The sequence below is a fragment of the Leopardus geoffroyi genome, chromosome C1, assembly GCF_018350155.1.
Source record: "Leopardus geoffroyi isolate Oge1 chromosome C1, O.geoffroyi_Oge1_pat1.0, whole genome shotgun sequence".
Lineage (NCBI taxonomy): Eukaryota > Metazoa > Chordata > Mammalia > Carnivora > Felidae > Leopardus > Leopardus geoffroyi.
The window spans coordinates 48897331-48917026 of NC_059328.1; the positions used below are offsets into that span (position 1 = coordinate 48897331).

General features: G+C 43.3%; 1 protein-coding gene across 1 annotated transcript in view; it reads right to left on the reverse strand.

Moving 5' to 3' along the window:
- Nucleotides 1–19221, reverse strand: part of LOC123597980 (cytochrome P450 2J2) — a 30775-nt gene extending 11554 nt beyond the window's left edge. Inside the window, exons 1-5 of the mRNA XM_045477603.1 lie at nt 18924–19221; nt 8560–8722; nt 4260–4409; nt 3696–3856; nt 997–1173 (exon numbers count right to left, since the gene is read on the reverse strand). Of these exons, the coding sequence (XP_045333559.1) occupies nt 997–1173; nt 3696–3856; nt 4260–4409; nt 8560–8722; nt 18924–19133 (861 nt within the window). The 5' untranslated portion in view covers nt 19134–19221. The remainder of the gene's footprint in view (nt 1–996; nt 1174–3695; nt 3857–4259; nt 4410–8559; nt 8723–18923) is intronic.
- Nucleotides 19222–19696: the final 475 nt, after the last annotated feature.

The window sequence follows — 19696 nt, forward strand, 5'->3', positions numbered from 1 at the left end:
GGGCCCAGATCCAAATAACAATGAAAGAGTTCTTTGAAGCTCAACTGTTAGCTTTCCTTTTGTGTATAGCTCCTTCAGATATGGGCAAAGAGCAGAGAATAGAAGATGAACAGGCAGTATTTGAGTATCCCCAAGGACTCAAGCCAAATATCATTTACCCCTATCCTTATTTCTACCTGCCTCATCAATCCTGAATTAATGCTGCTTCTACACTCTATGAAATACTGCTTCTATTTTGACTCCCCGTGGTAAGCTAAATAATGACCCACAGAGATGTCCATATCCTAGTCTCTGGAACCTGTGGGTGTTACCTTATATGCTAAAAGGGACATTATAGATACGATTAAGTTAAAAATTTTGATATGGCAGGAGGCCCCTGGATGGCTCAGTCGGTTGAGCATTCTACTTCAGCTCAGGTCATGATCTCATGGTTCATAAGTCTGAACCCCTCGTTGGGCTCTGTGCTGACAGCTCAGAGCCTAGAGCCTGCTTCAGATTCTGTGTCTTCCTCTCTCTCTCTGCCCCTCCCCTACTCACACTCTGTCCTTCTGTACTAAATAAACATTAAAAAATTAAAAAAAAAAAAAAAAGAATTTTGATATGGGAAGATGATTCTGGATCATTCCAGTGGCTCCAAAGTAATTACAAAGGTCTTTATAAGAGAGAGGCAAGAGAAGGATGGTAGCAGAGAAGATGCTCCATGCTGGCTTTGAAGATGGAAAAAGGGGCCATGAACAAAGGCAGCCTCTAGAAGCTGGAGAAGTCAAGGAAACAGATTCTTCTCTAGGGCCTCCAGAAGGGACCAGCCTTGCCAGCACCTTGATTTTAGCCCAGTAACACTGATTTCAGACTTCTGACCTCCAGAACTATAAGAGAATAAACGTGTGTCGTTTGGAGCTCCCAGGTTTGTGGTAATTTGTTACAGCAGCAATAGGAAATGAGTACGCTCCCATTTGCTCTTTAAGAACAAACAGGAAACAACTCTGATTTCCTCACCTTTTCCATCTCCTTGAGGTAAGCGTCAATAAAATCTCTTGTTTGGTCAGGATTCCAGTCTCTCTTGTGGTTTTCAATCATCTGAGCAACGAACAATTTCAGTTTCTCCCAGTTGCTAAAGAGTGTTTGGTGGGGTCCAGGAAGAAATTTCATAATCCATGGAAATACATTGTAGAGCTAAGTGAGAAAAATGAAACACTCAGACAATTTGGTGCCAATTTTTCGCTTTTTGAGACAAAACAATGGATATTCTCTTTCCATCTCTCACTTACTGGCTCTTAAAACCTTGGGGTCACCTTGACTCTTGTCTGTCACCCTCTAGCAAAGCACTTCAGCACTCCATCCAAAATGTGTCCAGTTTCAGACCACGGCTCACCACCCCGCCACGTTCACCCCTAACAAACACCCAACATTTCTCACCTGGATGCTGTGCTAGGCTTCATCAGCCTCACTGATTTCATTCTTAACCCCCTCCAGGTCTGTTTTCCAGAGCTTCCAGGGGCATCACTTTATACCTTCATCAGATCATTTCACTCCTTGGCTCTCAATTCTCCAATGACTTGCCATGGCTTTCGGACAAAGCTCTACATCATGCTCCTGGCCTATAAGCTCTGCATGGGCCAGCCACCACACACACCTGTCACCTCCTTTGCTATCACTTCCCGCCATCTTGCTCTTTCTCACTCTCTCCAGTGCAGCACCACTGGCCCCTGTGATGACATCAAGGATGTTCTTGTTTGGGTCTTTGCATTTGCTATTCCTTCCACCTAGAACACCCTTCCTCTGAAATCTGTATAACTCTGACCCCTCGCTTCATTAGGGTGCTGTTCAAATGTCACCTCCTTGGAGTGGTCTTAGCCTGATGATCCTATAACCCCTGCCAGCCTCTCTCCGTTCCCATATCCTGTTTTATTCTCCTTCATGGTAATTATCCCAAGTAAGTGTGTGTGTGTGTGTGTGTGTGTAAGATATAGATAGATGATAGATGCATGTCTTATGGATTTGTCTGCCCTGCTATGATGTAATCTCCATGTAGATAAGACATATTTTACTGAAATAAAGTATTTTTGAAAACATTTTCTCTAATAATATCTTCTGGTAGAAAGAAGCATGACATAATGGAAAATCACTCAGACTTAAACAGATACAGGTACAGGTCAATTAGCTCTGCTGCTTTCCAGCCATAATATTCTGTTGATAATAATGACGATGATGATAACAATGATGTAATCTGTTGCTCCTTAGTTTAACCAGCTGCCATTGGGGGTCAGGATTTTTCTGGTGACTGAGCGACATGAGATCCATACAGCACCTAGGACGGAGCCAGAGGATCACTATCTGGATTTGCTTACACGCTCCCATACCTGCTTGCACACACCATGACGCTCCATTTCATCTTTCAAGGTTTTTTTGCAAGAATTAACTATGGTAAAGTATGTATTGCTGTCCATCAAGATGCCTGGCCTATGTGAGGACTCCAAGAAATGCTTATTATTAGCCTTACCCTACTGCCCCTTCCAACCCTCTCAGGAATTACTTTTCCCTGGGGAAGATAAGCTGGGTACCCACTAAACTCTCATGACTTCCGAGGTTCTGCATTCATGGGGCCAAAGAACATGGGGTTATTGAATTAGGGACTCCTATGACTAGGAATGAGAAAAAGGAATTCAAAAATAAGTTTGATAATAATAATAATAGCTCAACATTCATTGCACCCTTTTAATGCGCATGGAATCATGATAATGCTTTATCAGTTTTGATTCACTGGGTCCATAAAGCTCCAGGCAAAGATGTTTGTCAGGAATAAATAGAAACAAATCCACTTCTAGATACAAGAAATGTGACCTTAATAGTTGGGGCTGCTTTGGCCATAGAAGTGTCTTCCAAAGACCTTGGTCTTCTGAGAGACCAAGAAGCTGAACAGGGTTTTTGACAGACTCACAGACCCAGAGGGACAAAATGGAGCACAGGGCCCACCAAGGAAGGGGTGAAGTTTGAATCCCAAGGGTCTGTACCCTATGGAATGAGAAGATTGATAATATCAAGTGCCGATGGGCATGTAAGTAGTGTTACTGCTTTTGAAACCTTTAGGCATCTTTTATGTCCTGGTATGAATTCAAGAGAAATGAATGGACGTGTCCGCATGAACAACTGTACAAGAATGTTCATGGCAGCTTTATTCATAACATCCCCAAACTAGAAACAGCCCAACTGTTCATCAAGACAGGGACAGAGCAACAAACAGTGGTGTATTCATACACTGAAATACTATTCAGGATTTAAAAAAGAAAAGAGCAATTAACACAGACGAATCCGCAATCTGCGGAGGGAGAAGCCAGGCACCAAAGAACACTTCTGGGGCAGGGGAGTGCCTGGGTTAGGGAGGGACGTGGAGGGGCAGGACTCAAAAGGCAATGGCAATATCATGCTTTTTAAAGAAAACAACGTGGATGCATAGGTGTATATCATGTAACGTTTTGTACTTTACACGAATGTTAGAAATGTTCTTTGTATGTAGTAAATATCTGGTTATATTATCAGAAAACACTAAAGTCAACAGATTGACTTCCAGTAAGTTTGAGTGAAGTCAGTTTCAAAGGGTGATGTTTTAGCTTAAACAAACCAAAAGGTCAGAACCCATCTGTTTTGAACATCGGCTCCAATATTCTAGCCCAAGATATTGAAAGAGAACCTCTTACCTGGCATCTCTTTGATGCCTCCTGAAAGGTGACATCATCCAGCAACCTCAGCAGTTCCTGAAACTGTGCATCCTCATAGTCAAAGCGTTGCCCAAAGGTGATAGAGCAAATAACATTGGAAACTGCATTGTTCATCTTGAAGTGAGGGTTAAAAGGCTGTCCTGGAGGTGGAAGAAGAGACGGATCTTTCGGATTGGTTTGTTTCTATTTTCTACAGAGAGTCTCCTCTACAGGACATAGGACATAGGACATTTCAAGTATAGAATCACCTATGAGGTTCTAGCCACAGTCCCCTACTTAGGGTCTGACATATAGCAAATCGTCAATACTTGGGAAGGCAAGCTGATGACCAGCGTTTAAAACCGGTAATGTGTTTAATATTAATCTTCCTGCACTTAATCCTAGAGTTCTATGAAGGCAAGGTCATGGTTAGCTGTTCACTGCAATATGCTCAGTGCCTGGCACAATGCTGGGCACAGGTTAGGTACGTAAGGCACTTAATAAGCATCTGTTCAATGAATGAATGAGTCACAATCTCCTGCACTTGTCCTAGGAAACACTCACCATTCTCCTCTTCTATCGCTTGAATGAGGTTACGGGCCTCCTCCTGAATGCATTCCTCTAAGCTCTTCTTTCCTAGACCAAAGTTCTTGAGTGTTGCCAAGGTGAACCTTCTTTGCTCCTTCCAAGCCTGGCCATTGGACATGATCAATCCTGGAAGGAAAAAAAAAAAAAAAAAGCCAACATTATGGTTTTCTTATTCTATAATGTAAATATCTGGCAAATGGTATGGCAACGTGCATTGGTGGGAAGGAGAAGGGCACTGAGGCACTTGAAAACTATCCAGAGATACAGTAGATATCTCTGGATATGCAGTAGATACAGTGGCTAGCATTACTGCATTGCATTGCTGGCACTACAGGGGCTTTGGTATTTTTACTGCATTATGTCACTGGTACTTACAGAAACACTATGAGGCAGGTATAATCATTACGTCGCCTTCCCATTTTGCTGATGAGAAAAACTTGGCGCAAAGGCTAACGTCAACTTTGTAAGGTTACAGTTAGTAAGCAGCTGAACAGACGTTCAAATTAGATTCCAAAGCCCATGCTTTGATTGCCAGTCACATAAGTATATTTAAGTATTAATTTTATGCTGCATACTAAGAATGCACCCATGGACAAGAAAAATCTATACCCGTAAGGAGGTAAGGCTTTCCAGGAGACTCTTATCTAAGCTAGAACTTGAAAGATGAAGGAATGACTTAAGAAAGCAAGGAAGACTATTCCAGGCAGAAATAGCACATGGAAAGGCAAAGAGCCACCACCCCCCCCAAAAAAAAAAACAAAAAACAAAACCAAAACCCCAGAAACAACTCAGTGTGTTCAATAGACCATCATCTGATTTCCAACACAGATAAGGCCACACTCCTTTGTTTTCTTCACCTCCAGAGTGTTGTGCAACCCCTTTTAGTGTCTGGCTTTGGCCTCCACCATTTCCACAAGGCAGCCCTCTTTGTCAAACCTGGGGAAACTTTTCAATGTTATCTTGCTTGATCTTTCGGTAGCACGGAGCACTTCTTTCCTGAAGCCCTCCCTTCCAGTGTTGCTCAGGACAGCATGGCCTCCAGATTTTCTCCCTTCCCATACCTTATGCTGGTTCATCTTCTTTTATCAAATTTTGAAGTAATGGAGTACTTCAAGATAAGGTCTAACACCTCTTCTCTTCTCCCTCAATACTCCATTCCTGGAAAATCTCATCAACTCCTAAACTTTTAAATGACATCTGTTGATCGTGACCACTTCTTTCTGCCCCTGAGCTCCAGACATACACAACTGTCTGCCTGACTTTGCTGACTTAAAAGCATTTCAAACTCAGCGTATCCATGATTGGCTTCGTGATGCTCTCCATACAACTCCCCACTCAAGCCAAACTAAACACCTGCCCTCTTCCACATGAGACAGACATTTGGGTGTCCACCTCAACACCTCATTCTCCTTTCCATCGCCCATGATTTAGGTCATCCTATCTTGTTGGATTTACCCCCTGGATACCTTAAATCTATGTATCTTCACTGCCACTAACCTGGCCTAACCTACTATCGTTTCTTGCCACCTCCCTAGTCCAAGCTAGTACCTTCTCTAAGCTAAAATGCTGTAATAGTCTCTTGCTCCCCGTATACCATTTTCTACACTGCCACCTACATAGGTTTTATAAATGTACAATGTAAACATGATGATTCCTTTCTCCACTTGAAACCATTCTATAAATATGGGGGTACAAGTGCCCCTATGCATCAGCACTCCTGTATCCCTTGGGTAAATTCCTAGCAGTGCTGTTGATGGGTAATAGGGTAGATCTATTTTTAATTTTTTGAGGAACCTCCATACTGTTTTCCAGAGCGACTGCACCAGTTTGCATTCCCACCAACAGTGCAAGAGGGTTCCCGTTTCTCCACATCCTCGCCAGCATCTATAGTCTCCTGATTTGTTCATTTTAGCCACTCTGACTGGCAGGAGGTGGTATCTCAGTGTGTTTTTTTTTTTTTTTTTTTTAATTTTTTTTTTCAACGTTTATTTATTTTTGGGACAGAGAGAGACAGAGCATGAACGGGGGAGGGGCAGAGAGAGAGGGAGACACAGAATCGGAAACAGGCTCCAGGCTCTGAGCCATCAGCCCAGAGCCTGACGCGGGCTCGAACTCACGGACCGCGAGATCGTGACCTGGCTGAAGTTGGTCGCTTAACCGACTGCGCCACCCAGGCGCCCCGGTTTTGATTTATATTTCCCTGATGAGGAATGACGTTGCGCATCTTTTCATGTGCCTGTTGGCCACCTGGATGTCTTCGTTAGAGAAGTGTCTATTCATGTTTTCTGCCCATTTCTTCACTGGATTATTTGTTTTTCAGGTGTGGAGTTTAGTGAGTTCTTTACAGATTTTTGGACACTAGCCCTTTGTCTAATATGTCATTTGCAAATATCTTTTCCCATTCCATCGGTTATGCTAAGTGAAATAAGTCATACAGAGAAAGATAGATACCATATGTCTTCACTCTTATGTGGATCCTGAGAAACTTAACAGAAGACCATGGGGGAGGGGAAGGAAAAAAAAAGTTAGAGAGGGAGAGAGCCAAACCATAAGAGACTCTTAAATACTGAGAATAAACTAAGGGTTGATGGGGAGTGGGAGGGAGGGGAGGGTGGGTGATGGGCATTGAGGAGGGCACCTGTTGGGATGAGCACTGGGTGTTGTATGGAAACCAATTTGACAATAAATTTCATATTAAAAAATAAATTAAAAAAATAAAATGAAAAAAATCACTAAAAAAAAAAAAATTCTAGAGTTTCCCTTGTTATTGAGCATAAAACCCAACACCCTTAGCAAGAACTTGCATGAACAATTCCTGGCACTCAGCAGCTGAATTTCCCTCTAATTATCTCTATTTAATCCCTATACTTGCCACATGGGCCACCTTTCAATTCCTGGAGTTCACTGTCTTTCTTCCCACCTAAGGGACTTTTCCTATTCTATTCCCTCTGCCTGACTGCTGCTTCACTTTGTTAAATTGATTGCCATTTATTTACATTAGCTTTCCTTGAATCCCAGGGCTAGATTAGATGCCCCTGATAAATGCATCCTGCACACAGCTTAATGACACTAATGCATTAAGTTATTAGCACTCATTGATACTGTCTTTCTGAATAGAATGTAAGTTCCCTAAGGACATGGATTTTGTCAGCACTACTCACGGTCATGTTGCTAGTACCTGGCACCGTGCCTCACATAATAAATGGAGTGGAGGTAGTGTTAAAAGATAAACTATTTCGGGGCGCCTGGGTGGCGCAGTCGGTTAAGCGTCCGACTTCAGCCAGGTCACGATCTCGCGGTCCGTGAGTTCGAGCCCCGCGTCGGGCTCTGGGCTGATGGCTCAGAGCCTGGAGCCTGTTTCTGATTCTGTGTCTCCCTCTCTCTCTGCCCCTCCCCCGTTCATGCTCTGTCTCTCTCTGTCCCAAAAATAAATAAACGTTGAAAAAAAAAATTAAAAAAAAAAAAGATAAACTATTTCAAAAAGCATCTGGGAAAAAAAAAAAAAAGGCTGCTTTGGTGGAGTAATACATTTGAGTTATCCATTTAGATTTTTAAATGTTTATGTTTATTTAATGACAGTTGTAAGTGTTCATGCCCAACTGTTCCAACACAGAGTGGAAGGCTTGAGATACCTTGTGGGGCACAGCCCTAACAAGAAAGCGGAGGAACTAGAGGCAAGAAGAGGGACTTCCATAAGGAGCAGAAGGAAACGGTGCACATGAATTTTCCCAGGGGAAGAGATTTGAATGGAAAGCAGGAAGAACAAGAATGCACTGACTCTTCCCCTGCTTTCACTGAGTAATCAGTGCTTCCAGAGCAAGTTCATGCAGGAGACACAGCTTCTCTCAAATCCCTGACAGGACCCTGCCAAGTTCTCTAAAGTGACTTTAAAAAAAAAAAAAAAATTTATGTTTGTTTATTTTTCAGACAGAAACAGAGCATGAGCAGGGAAGGGGCAGAGTGAGACGGAGACACAGAATCTGAAGCAGGCCCCAGGCTCTGAGCTGTCAGCACAGAGCCCGATGCAGGGCTTGAACCCACAAACCATGAGATCACGACCTGAGCCAAAGTTGGATGCTTAACCGACTGAACCACGCAGGCACCCCTAAGAGCGTGCCTTTAATAAGCAAATGTGGGAATCCAGCTTTCTTTAATTGTAGGAACTTTATAATGGCCCAGCTCCCTGGGAGTATTGGAGAATTACAGTCACAAGGGCACCTTTAACAGATCATAAAAATATCAAGCATACACCCCGTACATTAGTTAAGAAACTTACCATTGTTCTTAAAGATACGTTCTCGGATAGGAGTTGTAGGGCGGTTCACAAAGTTTTGGTTCTGATCGACAAGGACTTCTTTGATCAAGGGCAATCCAGTTATAAGAACTAAAGACATGTCACCGAGCTGCAGGCTCAAAATGTTTCCATATTTCTCCACAAGCTGAAAAATAGTCAAATAGTCACAATTGATTATGCACATGTCCATGTGTCCAGGAATGGAGGGGCTGTGTGTCGCTGAGGAAGGTCTTGTACTGAGCAGAGTCTGTGTGTGCACCTTGGTATGATGGGAACGTTTCTCTCTGCTCCCTCTTTCCTCTTCCTCTCAGCTAGACTAGGATTAAAATTGCTCCGGGTTGTGCTTCTATACCTTATAAACATTCATTCATATATTCAACCTACACAAATTGAGTGAGCATCCAACACTGTCCCAAGAACAAGACATGAATATGTAACTAGAATAAAACAAGGTCTCTAACCTCAAGCACCTTAGAGTCTAATGGGGGGGGGGGGGGAGAATTCAGAACATGTGACTCACAAAAAAAAAAAAAAAAAAAGGCTGATATGCTTAGTGTAACTCTGGGTTGCAAGCATGGACTTCTCAGTAAACCACAAGAGTTTAACTGGAAGAGAATGTCCTCTTCCTCAACACGTGCTAGACAACTGAAAATTCATGACAGGGCTGAGGCCAGCTGTGCGGAAAAGCACTCTAGTTCCGGAGCTAAGTGGGCATCTTAGCTCTATAGTTGGCTAGCTGTGGCTCTTGGGAAAGCTGCTTCACAGTTTTTGAGCCTCAGCTATAAAAAGGAAAAAGTGTTCCTCCCTTAAAGGGTTCTGTGAAGAAGAATGAGAGCAACAGTGTGAAAGGCACTTTGTTTTCTGGTACCTGGCGTACAGCCGCTTGAGTCCCTGAGGAACAAACGGGCTCTGTGTGCAAAGGGATGAAGACACACGCTCATGGCAACAGAGAGGACGAGCGCACACAGGATGTGCTGGAGGAGGGCGCATGACGCTGGGGGCCATATTAGGCCCCTTTCTCTGTTTATCTCATTTGATCTCGCAGCCAGCCACCCTGTGGCATTAATGATTTTCCTTTTCTTTCAGAAAAGGAAAAAGGAGTCGTCGAGGAAGTAATGTCACCGAGATGACAAAGCTATTGAGTGGTGAAGGGAATTTTCCAGGCATTAGGGAAGATCTGAGGACAAAGACTTGAACCTGAGAAGCCACCAGGCCCTTAGAGTTCAGTGGGAGGGAGAGAAAGGGGGAAGGAGGCAGGGAGAGAATGGAAGGCTGTGTGGTGTGTACAGACGTGGGCTGGATGTGCAAGTGGGCTGGATGAGAACGAATGGCTACTAATCAAGGTGGTTCCTGACTTGTTCCTTCAAGAGACGACTCTGAGTAGACCCTACGCCTACCTCTTGTCCACCTGGGGTTGTGGCTAGTTGCAGGCAGTGGTACCAAACAGAAGGGCCCCATTTCCTCCAGGGGTCTGTGGCCCCTCCTTCTCAGTCTCCATGCACGCATGCTCCCCCTTGTCACCTTAGCGCCTAAGACCCCACCACCCCGCTCAGAGCAAATACAACAGACTACACCAGCCTCATTCCGCCTCCCTGCCCCCACATTAAAAACCAAGCCCGAATTCAATCTTCCGTTGTTCTCTCAGCCCAGAGCCTTCCATCAGTCTTTGTTCCTGTCTAGCTCCTATCTCCCTGGAAAGAGTAAAGCCAAGGTTCCCTCTCAAATTCATCTGCCTCTAAAGTACACGTCTTTGTCTCTAAGACATAGCAGGAAAGGGCCCATAAAAATCAAGCAAAATCTTTTTTGTCATCTTGCTGACTGCCCCGATGAACTTCTTAGTCTTTATGAGAAAGATTTCTTGACTAATTTATTCTATTCAGAAAAGATGTTTTTGGAATGGGTGAAAATCTCGGATTAAGCTAAATGACTCCTGACAATGTGCATGTACAACCTAGAATCTCAGCTTGTACTTGGAAGGAACAGAGCACTCCATTAGTATTTGCTGAACTGAACGACTTCAGAGTTTCTGCTCTATCAGCTCTCTGCCCACGTATGAGTCCAAAAGAACTGCATCAGAAACTTTCACGGTGGGGCGCCTGGGTGGCTCAGTCGGTTGGGCATCCGACTTCCGCTCAGGTCATGATCTCACAGCTTGTGAGTTCGAGTCCCGCATCGGGCTCTGTGCTGACAGCCTGGAGCCTGGAGCCTGCTTTGGATTCTGTGTCACTGACCCTACCCCACTCACGCTGTGTCTCTCTCCTTCAAAAACAAATAAACATTAAAAAAAAATAAACAAAAAAAAAAATTGAAAAAAAACTCTCATGGCATATTCAGCTGTGTAAACACAGGTCAAATGACCTCCCTGAGCCTGTTGACTATGGTGATGCCTAACAGTTCCTACATGCACTGGGCTGGGCACTATGCTGATCGCTTTACATGGATTTAAGTGTATGACCCACCGGGCATCTGAAAAGACTTTGTAAGGTAGACCGTACTGTCGAATGTACAACAATAACCAAGTCATTACTCAAATGAGTAAGAGAACAAAAGAGGTTAAAAGTAGGATGATTCAGGAGGCTAAAATAGGCTTAATATCAGAAAGGAAAATAGAAAAATAAGAAAAGAATTAATGTGGGAGCTATAAAAGGTAAACAAAAGTAATAAGAGGGAATTTGATACAAAGGATTAAAAACCCCAAATGTGGGATTAAGTGCTTACATCATAAGGTGGAGTGAAATAAATGTTTAGAATAATGAAAAATTAGAAGAGGGGGGGTTTAGTGAGACAAGTGTGTGAACTACGATTACCAAGAGACAACTGGGAGAGATTCCACCTCATCTCAGTTCTTAAACTCAAGAGCCAATATAACAAAGACACAAAGGAAAAGTGTAGCTATTCTCACTCCATGGGCAGCAGGTGAGAGGGTGTGCTCCCCCAAACTCTGGCCAGCACTGAGCTGTGTGTGTGCACGTATCATTCAAATAAGCCCCCTAAAATGCACGTTGTTTCTATATGTTACTAAGATTTATCATCTTTTCCCCCATATGTACAGTATTGTATTTTTTTCAACTTTTAAAAAATGTTTGATTATTTTTGAGAGACAGAGAGAGACAGACAGAGAGAGTGCGAGTGGGGAGGAGCAGAGAGAGGCAGACACGGAATCCAAAGCAGGCTCCAGGCTCCAAGCTGTCAGCACAGAGCCCGATGCAGGGCTCGAACTCACGAACTACGAGATCATGACCTGAGCTGAAGTCGGATGCTGAACCGACTGAGCCACCCTGGCACCCCCACAATTATTTCTATCCAATAAAGCAAAGAAGAAGGAGAAGGAGGAGAAAAAGAGGGGGAGGGGGAGGGAGAAAGGAGGGCAAAGAAGGACAGGAAAAAGAAAAACAGACCTAATGGAATTAGGAATAAACCATTGTTAACAATGGTTCTTACTCTTTTTTGAATCACAGAATCCTTTGAAAATCTAGTGTATGGCATGATCCGCTCTCCAGTAAACTCCTGTACACATGAGCACAGTCATGGCTGTAGTTTCAGGGGTTCACCAGTCCCTTGGGGCCCATGAGCCCCTGCTAAGAATATTGGTGTCACAGGTAGTTCTTGGGGGCTGTGCTAGGCTTCTGAGAACAGTCTGTGGAAAGCAAATTCAAGTTCGGTTCTATACATTTCTATAAAATTCTTAAGAGTTGCCAGGCACCCTGTGACATAGTTATGTTGTAACACGTGGGGCAGTACAAAAGTCAATATGATTCGGTGTTTTCCTACAGCATCAAAGTCTCTTGAGCAATGCTGACTGCAGAAAACACTAACGCACAGCAGAAGTGATATATGCTATAATGCTGGTAGAAAGGAACATGAAGCCATTGAAAGAAGAAATGATTTCCACCCCAGATGTATTAGAAAACCTCTAAAAGGGGATGGTATTTCAACTAGATCTTAAACAAAAGCTGCCAGCAAAAGGACATGTAATGTGGGAACAGGATATGCAAATACAAGGTAGGAAAATTGAGGTGTTCAGGGACAAGTAGGCAGTGTGGTTTGACTGGAATGCAGGGTTCATTAAAGAGCGCTGACCATGTGGTAGGTCAAGGCCAAGTGCTGGGGATACAATGAGTCCTTAACTTAAAGCACTTCACAGTCTAATGGAACATATAGAAAAATAATCAGTTCTTATTTTTACTATTCTGTACAAGAAATCATTTGATGAGGGAAAGTAAGGAAGCACATAAAGGGAACCAGGCACCAGGACAGGTTTCCCGGGAAAAGTACCTCCTCACTTGAGTAAGGAGATAGGAAACAAGGCTGGGCAAGGTAATCCGAGATAGATTGAGGACAGCCTTCATGCCAGCTGAAATAGTTTGGATCTAGTTTTGCTTGTAATTAGGAGGCCAAAGATGTTTGAATAGGAGACGTAATGTAAATGAGTGTTTAAGAGCTTGGACTGTGAAGTCATACAAATCTGTTTGAACCCACTTACAAATCACATTCACTGTGTGATTTGGTGGCAAGTTATTTAACTTCTCTGTATCTCAATTTCCAAAGGTATAAAATGGGGGATATTGCGGGTTCCCATCTTTAGGATTGTTGTGATTAGTAGCCACAATACTAATATTAATAACACAATTACTTGTTGTTATTGATCTATCCGCGAGTATATTTTAGCAAAGGCATTCTGATACGATATTGACAACGGAATGAGGAAGAGGCCAGAGAGTGGAATAGTGGAGCTCATCCAGCCACTAGGCAGACAAGGGATGCCTGGGATGCAACAGCACTGGCTCTCCTTGAATTTCTTGCTTTAAACTTTTAAAGAAAGGGGAATAGTGGTAGACGTGGAAATGAGTATCAACTATGTGCTTGGCACTCTGGCAACAAGTTGATATTCATGAAGTTATCTGGTTCTTCAACAATCCTAGAAACAATTTTCAGCATTCAGAAAAGTAAGCACAGAGATGTAGCACCTAGCTTGTGGGCATAAAGTTTGGGCTCTAGAGAGGGGCTTCTGGGTGGCTCGAGTGTGTGTCCGACTTTCGATTTTGGCTCAGGTCATGCTCTCACAGTTCGGGAGTTTGAGCCCCACATCAGGCTCTGCACTGTCTGTTTGGGATGCTCTCTCTCTCCCCCTCCCTCACTCATGTGTATGCTCTCTCTTTCTCGCAAAATAAAAGCAAATAGTTAAATGAAAGGATGAAGATATTCTCTTTTTGTGAGTGATGGCACTAAGTGTTAACTAGCCACATGACTTTCCAATCAAAAACCACATTCCCCAGCTTCTTCAGGTGTAGCCAGTGGGACATGAGTAGTGGTGACGTGCGCGTTGTCCGGGTCTCATCCTTAAATGAAAACTGCTTGCTCACTACCTACCCCGTTCCCCTTCCCGTGGACCAGAACTTACACACAGTGGGGTTGCAGGACCAGAGCACAACAAAGAAGGAAATGAAGTTTCTGGATCGTCTTGAGGTATAGAAAGCAGTCTCCCTATCCCGGGCTTCCTGCCTACATCTGAACTCATTTGTGGGAGAGAGGTAAATTTCAACCTTTTTTTACACCACTGTATTTTGGGGTCTCTGTTATAAGCAGCTCAATGTGTATCCTACCTAATACATTTATCCACCTTATCTACCATTTTCCCACTTTAGTACAATAAGGTTTTCTCTTATTTAGATACATGCTCCTCTAATTGGTCATATAGACATGATAGAGAAAGTTTTAAAATATAGGGGGGAAAATACAAGGAAAGTTCCCATCATACCATTTAAACAGGCTAGTTTCTTCACGGTGCTGTTGCTGTGTTTTAGCTCACGCCACTTTGTCCCATTTAAAATCTCCTGTCGGGGCGCCTGGGTGGCTCAGTCGGTTAAGCCGCCGACTTCGGCTCAGGTCACCATCTCGCGGTCCGTGAGTTCGAGCCCTGCGTCAGGTTCTGTGCTGACAGCTCAGAGCCTGGAGCCTGCTTCAGATTCTGTGTCTCCCTCTCTCTCTGACCCTCCCCCGTTCATGCTCTGTCTCTGTCTCAAAAATAAATAAATGTTAAAAAAAAAAATTTAAAATCTCCTGTCCCCTGAACTCCACGTGGCCACTTGCCTAACATCCATTTAACGCTCAGCTCAATTTATTCCAACATTCTACACGACGTTATCTCTAGGGTTTCCCATTCCCAGGGATCCCATCTCTTGATACTTCGTTTGGTTACCAAGAGTCTACACCACACATTGCATCATATACTGTTTTGTGCTGTGCCTGTCATACGGTAAGCGCTTCATAAACGTGTGTTCGATAAATGAACCCATGAATAAATCAGCCATCCTTTCACTGTCATGAGAAGTCAAGTAGCCCAAGTACAGAATAGGTGTAAGTGTCAAACATTTCTGGTTTGAAGTGCTCGTTTTGCCGTCATCTATGCTGAATAACTCAAGCAGACAACTTTATTATTTGCAGCCACTTTCCTCAGTGGCAAAGTGGAAACCACACCAGCTAATGACGAACCTGTGTGTCTTTTGTGAAGAGTAAATGAAAATGAACAGATAAGTCCTCATACAGGATCTAGCAAATAGTTGGTACTTAATGTTTCCGAACTGCTAGAGTGTAAATTTAGTTATAACTAAATACACCATTTGACTCCATTTGTTTTACAACCAAATACATAAAAAATGCAAACCTGTATGCAGTAAAATTTAATAGTTCTGATGAAAACATCGGGCCATGGATAAGATCCTAGCCTCGGTTTCATCACTAGCCAGTTTTATGACAGGCAAATCATTTACCCTTTCTAATCACATCTATCTTAGTAGTAAACCAGAGGCACATATCAAATTTATGATTTCATACAAGATTGAGTAAAAGCATTCCATTTTACTCCTCCTACTCTTCCTGACACTAATTGGCACAGACAAAAATAACTCCAAGAAAGGCTTGCTTTCTCTAGCCAAAGTTTCAGAAAAAGGCTAGCCTAATAGGACAGAAGCGGTTTTTTTTTTTTTTTTTTTTTTTAAGTTTATTTATTTATTTATTTATTTGGAGAGAGACAGAGACAGCCTGAATGGTAGAGGGGTGGGGATGGTGGTGGAGAATCCCAAGCAGGCTCTGCACTGTCAGGGCAGAGCCTGATGTGCTGTTCAAACTCACAAACCCTGAGATCATGACCTGAGCCGAAATCAAGAGTGGGACGCTTAACTGACTGGGCCACCCAGGTGCCCCAGGACAGAAGCGTTTTAACTTTATAGAGTTAAGTGTTTAAAGCAGCTATAATATGTTTTAACAAACAATTACAAATACTCTCAAAAATTTTAAATAGAAAATCTTACCAAAGAAATAAATGATAGGTATAAGAACCAAAGGGAAAAATTAAAACTTAAAAATGCACCTATCTAAACAAAAACTCAGGAAAGCAAATCAATGGTAGAAGGGTAATGACAAAAGAACCAGTGAAACTTGAGATCAACAGACTGTATACAGTCAGGACAACACAGAGAAAATAGATTGAAAAGAACAAAAACTGAGCCTCAGGGACCTACGTTAGAATAACAAAAGATCTAACATTTGCACCATCAGTGTCCAAGAGTCCCAGAAAGGAAGGAAAAAGACTGTGGAATTGAAAACATATTGAAGAAACAATGGCTGAAAACTTCCCGGCTTTGGTAAGAGATCAACCTACAGATCCAAGAACCCAATAAACCCAAAGAAATCAACACCACGACATACCATAATCAAATCTCTGAAAACTAAAAGCAAAACAACTTCTCGACAGCAGCAGAGAGAAACAACTGATTACTTATGGGGAACAACAATTCAAATGTGGTTTCTCACTAGAAACCACAGAGGCCAGAAAGAAGTGGAACAACATTTTAAAATGTTGAATGAAAGAAACTGTTAACTTAGGATTCTATATTAAATGAAAAAATACTTCAGAAACGAAGGTGAAATAAAGACATTTTTTAGGTAAGCGGAAGTTAAGAGAAGTTTTTTGCCAGCAGACTGACTCTAAAAGAAGGGCTAAAGAAAGTTCCTCAGGTAGAAAAGAAATGATATTGGTAGAAATTTGGAAAATTGTGAATAAAGAAACAGCAAAATAAGGGTAAATAAATGAGTAAATGTGCTTAACAGTTAAAAGCAAGTTTATAATATTGTCTGATGTGGTTTTCAATATATAGAGAGATAATATTTAAAAAAATTTTTTTTACATTTATTTATTTTTGAGAGACACAGAGACAGAGCACAAGTGGGGAGGGGCAGAGAGAGAAGGAGACAGAATCTGAAGCAGGCTCCAGGCTCTGAGCTGTCAGCACAGATCCCAAGGTGGGGCTCGAACTCACAAACCATGAGATCATGACCTGAGCCGAAGTTGGACACTCAACCGACTGAGCCACCCAGGCGCCCCATAGAGAGATCATATTTAAGACAATAATAGTGTAAAGCGGGGAGGATAAAAGGATCTAACATTTGTAAGGTATCCACATTGAACTTGAAGTGGCAAAATACTGACACTAATAGATGACAATAAAGCTATATGTGCCTATTATAATCCTTAGGTAGCCACTTAAACACAATGCAGAGATATACACTGAAAAGCACAATAAATAAATTAAAATGGAATTCTAAAAAAAAATGTTCAAGTGACCCACAGGAAAACAGAAAAATAATAAATAGGGGAATAAAAAACAGAGGGAAAAATAGAAAATAAATAAGATGATCTAAACCCACCAATTAAAACACAGAGACTGGCAAAATGAAAAAAAAAAAAAAATGACCCACCTATATGCTGTCTACAAGAAACTGATTTCAAATATAATGATACAAACAGGTTAAAAGTGAAAGTATGAAGAAGCATATACCATGCAAATAATCATCAACAGATAGCTGGTGTGGTCACATCATATCAGCTAAAGTTCAGGCAATAAAAGTCACCAGGCATAAGGAGGGATATTACATAATAACAAAAGAGTTGATTCTCTAAGATGATATAATAATTTTAATGTGTATGCACCAAATAACAGAAATGGCAAATACATAAAGGAAAAACTACCAGAATGGAATTGGAAAATAGACAAACCTTCAGTTACAGTTGGAGACTTCAACATGCTTCTCGTAGTGATTAATAGAATTGGTAGATAAGAGGTCAGAGTGTAGAAGAAATAAACAGGATCATCCAATGATATCTAATTGACATATACAGAACACTTACCCCCAAAATTGTAGAATACTTTTTTTTTTTTCAAGCATGCATGGGACTGTATCTTGGGTCATTAAACCAACTTTAACAAATTTAAAAGACCTGAAGTTACACAAACTATGTCCTTTCACCATAATGGCAACAAACTGAAAAATCATTAACAGAAAGCAAGCAGGTGAATTTCCAAATGCTTGGAAATTGAACAACACATTTCTTAAACACGGATATAGGTTTAGGAGCCTCGCTTTAAAATTCTGTGACTAATCCTGTCACTTAGTGTTACCAACTGGGTGTTTCTCCAAGAAAGTGATAAAACCTTCTCCCTCTGTACTTGAGTATAGACATGAGTTTAAAGTGCTCCAGGCATGTCTAGGGAAAGGGGACTAATACTGTGCACCTAGTAAAAGCCATGTCTGACCATTGTTTTTATTTAACCTTCACAACCACCTATCACAGTGTTGTCATTCAGCTAGGTGCCTGTGCTGAGTGGTAGGAAACCAGCTGAGGATTCTTGGGAGAAGTTTGGATGTTGGAAGGAATTTTAAGTAAATCACAGGAGCCAGGGTTAAGGAGCCCTGGCGGGATATGATTATAAAAAGGTGGAAAGAGGCTTAGTCAGAAAGTTCCAAGGGGCTCCCTGATAAGTCCTCACTCTGGAAAGCAGTGGGAAGCACTAAGAAAATTTAAGCCGAGGGATGACATTTTACAACGATTACTTTAGTGACAGCAGATCGCAGGGAGAAGAGATTGAAAGCGAGGGGCTCAGTTATTGAAAAGTGGTGAGGATTTAGGTAGTACTGTCACCATTTTACACTCAGTAAATACAGCCTCAAAGAAGGTAAGTACAGCGTTTTTTTTTCCCCCAACGATAAAAATATTAAAGAAGACAAAGTGATCATATGCTAAATACGCTGTTCCAGTAACATTTCACAAGGTACACAATAAAGAATGTAGCAAGTCTGGCATACTTTAATAGTAAACAGTGACTATTATTTCACTTCTAGAAAGGGCAGGTGTAATCATGCCAGCTGACCATTGGGAAACCGGGGCTCAAAGCAGGGTTTACCAGGGTCCCTGCATTAGCTGCACAGCCCCCCAGCCTCCCGCCCTCGATCCCCGGAACGGCCCCTGTCCCGCAGGTCAGGGTCAGGGCACCTTCACCCGCTCCTACCCGCTGAAGCTGCAGGTGCGACCGCTCAAAGTCCAGATGGAAGAAGTTGCCCACGAAGGGCAGGGGTACGGGGCCCGGCGGGTAGTTCTTGGGGCGCCGTCTTTTGAGGAAATCAGCAAAGAACAGAAAGGCGACGGCACCCAGCAGGACCGTGCGCAGATGCAGCACTGCCCAGACGGCGGCCGCCAGGGAGCCCACAGCCGCGAGCATGGCTCGCAAAGTCCTCTCGCTCGGCTGAGCTCGGAGTAGGCGACGTCCCCGCCGGTCCCTGCAGCCGAGCTCGCGGCACTGCCGGCCCGCCCCCGACTCCGCCGCGCCCCGCCCCTGCCGCGCCGAGCTCCCCCACTGCGCCCCGCCCGCCTGCTCGGTCCCGGCTCTTGGCCCCGCCCGCCTGCTGCCGCGCCCAGTGAACTTCCTCTTCCCCTGCTTCCTTCCCCGGACCCCGGTCCCCGGCCCGGCGCGCTGCGCTCCGGAAAGCCTGGCACCGAAGTCGTGGGCGGCCCCGCGCCGCGCGTCTGGAACAGGCCAGGCCAGGCGCGTTGTTCTTCTCTGTTTAGAAAGCGCGTCTCGGTCTGAGACCACTGGGGATCTTGGGTTTGTGGTGCATCTCCCCGAGAGCGCCACAGGCACTGGAGCTCAGTGTTTTTCAATCGCCCTCTCTCATCCAAACGTTGGAATCTTGCCGGGTGAACAGGACTGATAAGGCAGCACTTGGCATTTCTTGGGCGCCTCGCTGAATGCCAGGCAGCACCCTCGCGTCTGTACGTGAAGCG